The sequence below is a fragment of the Raphanus sativus genome, unplaced genomic scaffold (assembly GCF_000801105.2).
Source record: "Raphanus sativus cultivar WK10039 unplaced genomic scaffold, ASM80110v3 Scaffold3778, whole genome shotgun sequence".
In the NCBI taxonomy this organism is placed as follows: domain Eukaryota; kingdom Viridiplantae; phylum Streptophyta; class Magnoliopsida; order Brassicales; family Brassicaceae; genus Raphanus; species Raphanus sativus.
The window spans coordinates 1-7,581 of record NW_026619082.1 but is presented as its reverse complement, the minus strand read 5'-3'; the positions used below and the strand labels follow the sequence as shown (position 1 = coordinate 7,581).

The following is a 7,581-nucleotide window of genomic DNA, read 5'->3' as shown; positions in this document are numbered from 1 at the left end:
TTACTTGATAAATATTAAATTAAATATAGGCCTTCAAAGCGGATTCCGCCGGAAGCTAATCCAGTGCTTGTTGAGCGGAGGACCGAACATGAATTATACCCATAAAAGGTCATTCCTAGTTTGAGTTAAATTATATATTATATAAAATGAATAAATATTTAAATTTCAAAATCTTGTTGAGTAAATACTAAGAATTTAATATTTTAGTTTCAAAATTTCATTGAATTTATAAAAATGATTATAAATTAATAAAAATATTAAAAGTTTCATATTGAAAGATTTGTTATCAATGTTTCAATTTTTTGTTATAAAATACAAATGATAGTAAAACCATGTGAATAGAAAAAAATTATTTAATAAATGGTCATATTAAAAAAACTATACTATACAACGATGTCCATATCATTTAAATTTAATTATAAACAATATAAAAATAAAAGATAAAACTTATTATTTGAAAAAATTACCATAAAATGATTATAAATAACAATGCTTTTTTTTTAATTTTTATGTCCACACCAATTTAGTTACAAACAATAGCCACTGATCTCTCATTAATTTATTATAAGTAATAAAACACAAATAAATAATGAGAAATTGGTCTCTATGCCTCTAATGAAGGCTCCAATTTGAGACTTACCATATTTGATGATTTACTGTTTTCATTGACCCAACATCCATACCTATCTATTCACAGGTCTAGAAGCAACTCTGATTGATGATTGAACCCTTCTGATTCTTCTGACTCATTTTTTTCTTTTATTTTTTTCTTTTCTTTATTTCATTTTCATCTTTTTTCCTAACTATTTTTCATTTTCTTATGTTTTTTTCTCTCTTTTCACTTATGAACAATATGATATCTATTTTTTTCTAAAGTATTCAGATTAAGTTATATTGTTTCTTTGATTTTTTTTAATTTCTTTGTTAGTTTCATTAAAAAATTTATTTTTATTTTTTGGGTTTGATCCTTTAGATTAGTGTTTACAAATTAGGAATTGAATAAGTCACACAAGTTCATGACTATGCTTCTGGTAAGTTTTTCATTATGATTATCTAAATTTGAAATAAATTTATGCATTTTATAGTTAATGTTATTTTAATGTTAACAAATTTTGTATCATGGTACAAAATTTGTTAACTCACTAACATATTTCGTAACATGTTAACAAATTTTGTATCTTTGTTACAATTTTTGTTAACTCGTTAACATATTTTATAAAATGTTGGTGGTCAAATTATTGACGAGTTATAATGTAATTCTATTATAAACCTAGTTAAAGTTGATGTTATTTTAATGTTAACAAATTGTGTATCATGTTAGCGAGACTATAGTTGATGTTATTTTAATGCTAACATATTTTGTATCATGCTACAACATTTGTTAACTCGCTAATATATGTTGTGACATGTTAACAAATTTTGTATCTTGTTACAAATTTTGTTAACTCGCTAACATATTTTGTAAAATGTTCGATGGTCAAATTATTGACAAGTTATAATGTAAACCTATCATAAATTCAATAAAAATTGATATTATTTTAATTTTAACGAATTTTGTATCATGTTAGTGATACTTTAGTTGATGTTATTTTAATGTTAACAAATTTTGTATCATGTTATAAAATTTGTTAACTTGCTAATCTATTTTGTAACATATTAACAAATGTTGTATCTTGTTACAAATTTTGTTAACTCGCTAGCATATTTTATCAACTCGCTAGCATATTTTATATAAATTGAAAAATAAAAGTTTAAATCTGAGTTTTTTAAAAAAATTGAATGAAAAATGAAAATGATGAAAAAAAAACTCAGTTTCTACCAAGAGGAAAAGAAAGCCATAAAATTAATTTAAAAACTCAAAAGAAAAAAAGGTATGGAAGAGAAGCATGCAGACATATGACATTAATCACTCTTCTCCAAGCCTGACCTCTGTGCTTTCACCAGTTGATTTGTCCGAAACCAATTCTTAGCCAATTTGGATGTGTCAAGTGGAGAAGGACATTTTCGTCAATTCTTAGACTCTATTGTATGACTTGTGTTTCATCTGTCAGTCGGAAGATAACTCGCTAACATAGGCTTCATTTATGGGTAAACTACTAAATCAGTGATGTGATTCTTTAGTAAATCATTCAAAGTGAGATTTCTCCAACCATAATGTTCTAAATGGTTCGATCCCATTACCCATTATATAGTTCAAAGCTCCTGCCTCCTTCAAACTACTAACCCAACTTGAACCAAATAAAAGTAAAGAACATTTGCCTGTGACCTTTTAGACCATAATGTGCTTCTTATTAAACAACTACAAATTAGTATTCATTACCATCCCACACAGCACTGTTCTCCAGAGACCAGTCAAAAACACCTGTCTTAACTCGAGACGACCATTGGATTGAGTGGAGTGATCTTGAAACCCTGAAGAGCATGCAAAGTCGCAGAGACTATTATTTAGACTCCTATCTGGAGAGCTAAAGAAGCAGGCAAAGAAGCAGGCAAAGAAGCAGGCAAAGAAATCGTAACGTTTCCAACTCACGCGCCCGTGTAATTGTTTTTTTATTTGAACTTCTAGATGTCTTTCGTTGAGTAAAAACATCACGCAGTGTTTAACATATTGTTAAAAACGTTATGAAGTTTTAAAAGTCCTATCCCTTTCCCCTTTTCTTCCTCCGCGTTTCTATCCTCTCTCTTTCACTTCTTCAAATCGCGTTAAACCCTACGAGCTTCTTCACAGTAGAGGGGGAACCAACCATGAATCCCTCGCTTATCACCGCCGTTAACGCTCCAGTCCCACCTTCCCCTCAGTCTCCTTTACTCTGCCACGTCCTCACTCCGTTACCTCTCCGTTTATCGAAGTCTCAGTGTCCGTCTCGCCGCCGTTATCGAGTTTCGTTCCCTCGCTGCGCAGCCACTTCTTCCGAACAACCGTTGGTGTCCGCGCAGGCGAAGAAATCGAATGTACACGGGAATAAGAAGGAGCTCACCGGATTGCAACCGATTGTGGAAAAAATGACGCCGCCGGTGAGGCTGGCGACTTCTGCTGTTGTTCTCGCGGCGACGTTAGCTTCTGGTTACGGCCTTGGCCTCCGGCTGGCTGGCTCCAGGAACATCGCATTGGGTGCGGCTGCTGCAGCTGGAGCCGCCGGTGGAGCTGCCGTCTATGCGCTGAACTCCGCCGTGCCGGAGGTTGCTGCCATCGGTTTGCACAATTACGTTGCTGAGATTGAAGATCCTGCCTCTGTGACGAAAGATGATATTGAGAAGATCGCTTCTAGGTTAGTGGTTTGCTTGAATTTGAAGATCATGCATGATGATATAGAAAGGACCAAGTGTAATTAATTGATCCTTTCTTATATGTTGCAGGTATGGTGTCAGCAAAGGAGACGAGGCATTCCAGGCTGAGATTTGTGATATATATTGCCGGTTAGTCAAGTTCTTGCTTCTAATCTTAGTGTGGAGAATTCATTAGTTAATTTTTGCGTCTTGATCTTGATTAGGTACGTAACTTCCGTGCTTCCAGCTGAAGGACAGTCTCTTAAAGGAGATGAAGTGGAGAAGATAGTCAAATTCAAAAGTGCTCTGGGAATAGACGAACCTAATGCAGCCTCAATGCACATGGAGGTGTTTTCTTAATTTGATTTATCAATTAGCTTTTTGCAGTTGATTCAGAAGGATCTTTAATGTAGAATCACTTACTCGTTGGTTTTGTCTAGATTGGCAGGAGGATTTTTAGGCAAAGGCTTGAGACTGGGGAGCGTGAAGGTGATGCAGAACAGCGTCGGGTGAGTCGCGCTAGTTCCGAGTATTCGTTTATGTATTGTTGCTTGGTTCAGTAAGAGAGCAAAAGTTTGATCACAAGTTGTATGCTCCCGGTGCAGGCATTTATGAGGCTTGTATATGTTTCAGCTCTTGTGTTTGGAGACGCTGCATCCTTCCTTTTGCCTTGGAAGCGAGTACTGAAGGTCACAGATGCTCAGGTAGGCATTTCCAATTATGTTGAATCTGTGATTTTGAATATTTGTACCTTTTGCAACATGCATTTTGGGACCTTACTCCCAACTTGGTAATATAAAGTTCTCCGCTAATGTGTTAATCTTGTGTATAGGTTGAGATTGCTATTCGTGAAAATGCAAAGCAGCTCTATGCCGAAAGGTTGAAATTAGTTGGTAGAGGTAATGTTATTCATGTTTTTCATTTAAAGATATTAAGTAGTGTTACACTTGTAGAATGGAGGAATTTGCCTGAGGTGGTTTGAAATCGGGGTTTGTAATGTTCCTCTCATAGCAAGATGTCTGAATGCTCGGCACGAAACTATAATACTTCTCGTTTGAAATTGATCGTATATACGGCTTAGCTTTTTCATGGAAACTTACATTGTTATGTTGGGTAACGTGTTCTTGCAGATATTAACGTAGAAAACCTTGTGGACCTAAGAAAAGCACAACTATCATTCAAGCTTTCTGATGAGGTACTCTTATCTCTTTGCGTTATTGACTTCTTGCTGCCACTGGCTATTGTTCTTCTGACAGTTTCTTCTCCCTTGCAGCTTGCTGAAGATCTGTTTAGAGAACATACACGAACAGTGGCCATAGAGAATATTTCATCAGCACTTAGCGTACTAAAATCCCGTACACGAGCAGTGTAAGGCATTGTATTATTGAATCATGTATAGAAAAATATATGGAAAATGATGATACATGTGAAGAAGACGTTGATGTTTTTTTTTGCTTTACCTTGAGGTTTGATTTTACAAAAAGCTGACCTTTTCGATCGTTTCCTTTAGTGTAGTAGCTCTTAATATAATCAGTATTATAGTCAGATAAGTTAAATAGTTATTTAGTGGGAATTTAAATGGGGGCACGAGATTGTGATTCTCTAGGCGTTTTGTATCCCGGTTATTTGAACAGTGAAACCAAACTGGAACGTCTAGTTTATTTTAGTAAACAATGAAACCAAATTGGATCATCTAGTTTATTTTAGTTTACAGTGCTATTCATTTATTGATCTGTTTTTATGCAGGAAGAGTATGGCACTTGTTGTGGAAGAGCTCGAAAAAGTACTTGAGTTTAACAACCTACTGGTTTCCTTGAAAAGCCATTCAGAGGCAGATCAATTTGCAAGGGGTCTTGGCCCTATATCTTTGATAGGTAAAGATGCATTTGAAGTCCCTTTCTTAGTAGTAACTGTAGGCGCTTAACTTCGGATGTCTGTGGGCCTGTGGCTTAGGTGGTGATTCTGATTTTGAGAGGAGGATGGATGATTTAAAGCTCCTTTATAGAGCATATGTTACAGATGCTTTATCGAGTGGACGCATTGAAGAAAACAAGGTAAACTAAAACCAGTTTTATATCCGTTATTATATAGTAAACTGAGTACATTACAGAGCATGTTTTCAGACTCTTTTTTCTATTTCAGTCCCATGTAATGTGAATTCTGATCATCTTTGTACTGAATAATAGCTTGTGGCAATGAGCCAACTGAGAAACATACTCGGACTGGGAACACGAGAGGCTGAAGCTATTAGTGTTGATGTTACGTCCAAGGCGTACCGTAAAAGACTTGCTAACGCTGTTACTAGTGGTGACCTTGAAGCACAAGATAGTAAAGCAAAATACCTTCAAAAGCTATGCGAAGAGCTGCACTTTGATGCACAGAAGGCAAGCGCAATCCATGAAGGTAATATGGGACCACCTGATCTTATGCTGTTATGTTATTCATGAGTACACAGTTTGAATTGCCACTAAATCGCCCAAAGATAGAATAGATGGGGTCCATGGAATAACTAGAATCTTCTCAATTTGATTGCGAACCTGCTTGACCCTTCCTTTGCAAACTAGCTTTAAATGTTGTGGATTTGGGGGCTAACAGATTTCCAGCTAGTGTGGCACTTTCCTTTGATTACATGCTGTTATCTAACAGTTAATGTTTATTGGAGTTTTTATTCTCAGTCATCTAACAGTCGCCTTCTCTTCTCCAGAAATCTATAGGCAGAAGCTTCAACAGTATGTTACTGATGGAGAGCTGAGCGATGACAATGTTGCTGCTTTGTTAAGGTTAAGAGTCATGCTCTGCATTCCTCAGCAAACTATTGAAGCAGCTCATGCAGAAATCTGTGGAAGCATATTTGAAAAGGTAAACCAGCTTATAAGCCCCCTTCTGTATCCCTGTTAGTTCCCATTGTCTTTCGTCTTGGCACTGCAATTTCACCGCTGTCTTTTTGAAAAACTCTAGTGTTAATATTTAATAGTACGTATTTACCTGTTTTCAATCCGTTTCCAATAACTTCATGTCGGCCACATCTCAACTTAATTGCCTTGTTACCGGACGATTTGCGTACAGATACTTATTCGTTACATTTTTCCAGGTTGTCAGAGAAGCAATTTCTTCTGGAGTTGATGGTTATGATGCTGAAACTCGCAAATCAGTAAGAAAGGCTGCTCATGGTCTTCGGTTATCCAGAGAGACTGCCATGTCTATTGCTAGCAAGGCTGTGAGTATCATTCTCTTTGCTTTTCCCATGTTTTCTACTAGGATTTGGTGTCTCTGATAGAAACGAAGAATCCTCATTGATGCAGGCCCGTAGGGTTTTCACAAACTATATCAGACGAGCAAGGGCGGCAGAGAACCGCACCGAGTCAGCAAAGGAGCTCAAGAAAATGATTGCTTTCAACACGTTAGTTGTGACTGAAATGGTGGCTGACATTAAGGGAGAATCTTCTGACAAGGAACCTGAAGAGCCTGTTCAAGTGAAAGCAGAAGATGGCGAAGATGAGGAATGGGGATCCCTTGAATCGCTCAAAAAGACAAGACCTGACAAAGAACTCTCCGAGAAGATGGGAAAGCCTGGCCAGACTGAGATAACTCTCAAAGATGACCTTCCCGACAGAGACAGGATCGATCTCTACAAAACGTACCTGCTCTACTGTGTAACGGGAGAGGTCACAAGAATCCCGTTTGGCGCTCAGATCACAACAAAGAGAGACGACTCAGAGTACTTACTTCTCAATCAGCTCGGTGGGATTCTCGGATTGACTTCGAAAGAAATAGTCAACATTCACGTAGGTTTAGCCGAGCAGGCTTTCAGGCAACAAGCTGAAGTGATTTTAGCTGATGGGCAACTGACAAAAGCTAGAGTAGAGCAGTTAGACGAGCTGCAGAAACAAGTTGGGTTACCTCAGCCACAAGCTGAGAAGGTTATAAAGAACATAACGACCACAAAAATGGCGAACGCCATAGAAACTGCTGTTAACCAAGGAAGACTGAACATAAAGCAAATACGTGAGCTCAAGGAAGCAAACGTCAGCCTAGACAGCATGATCGCTGTGAGTCTGAGAGAGAAGCTATTCAAGAAGACGGTGAATGATATATTCTCATCAGGAACAGGCGAGTTCGATGAAACGGAAGTCTACGAGACCATCCCATCTGATCTCAGTATCGATGCTGAAAAGGCGAAAAGCGTTGTCCATGATCTTGCTAGGAGTAGACTGTCAAACTCCCTGATCCAATCCGTAGCATTACTCAGGCAAAGAAACCGTAAAGGAGTGGTATGCAAATCTTCCTCTCTTTCTCTCTTATCTTGACATAAGC

The 7,581-nt window shown here is 37.2% G+C and overlaps 1 protein-coding gene across 1 annotated transcript; it reads left to right on the top strand.

Moving 5' to 3' along the window:
• Positions 1 to 2,675: 2,675 nt before the first annotated feature.
• LOC108833984 (protein TIC110, chloroplastic) lies at positions 2,676 to 7,538 on the top strand (the record flags this gene model as incomplete). The annotated part of the gene is given in 14 exon segments (XM_057001604.1): positions 2,676 to 3,269; positions 3,358 to 3,417; positions 3,492 to 3,615; positions 3,708 to 3,776; positions 3,873 to 3,971; positions 4,100 to 4,166; positions 4,398 to 4,462; positions 4,541 to 4,635; positions 5,014 to 5,141; positions 5,221 to 5,321; positions 5,454 to 5,670; positions 5,972 to 6,126; positions 6,359 to 6,484; positions 6,570 to 7,538. Coding segments are annotated over 14 exon segments (2,799 nt in total), but the record flags the coding sequence as incomplete, so codon positions are not given.
• Between the last annotated feature and the right edge of the window lie 43 nt (positions 7,539 to 7,581).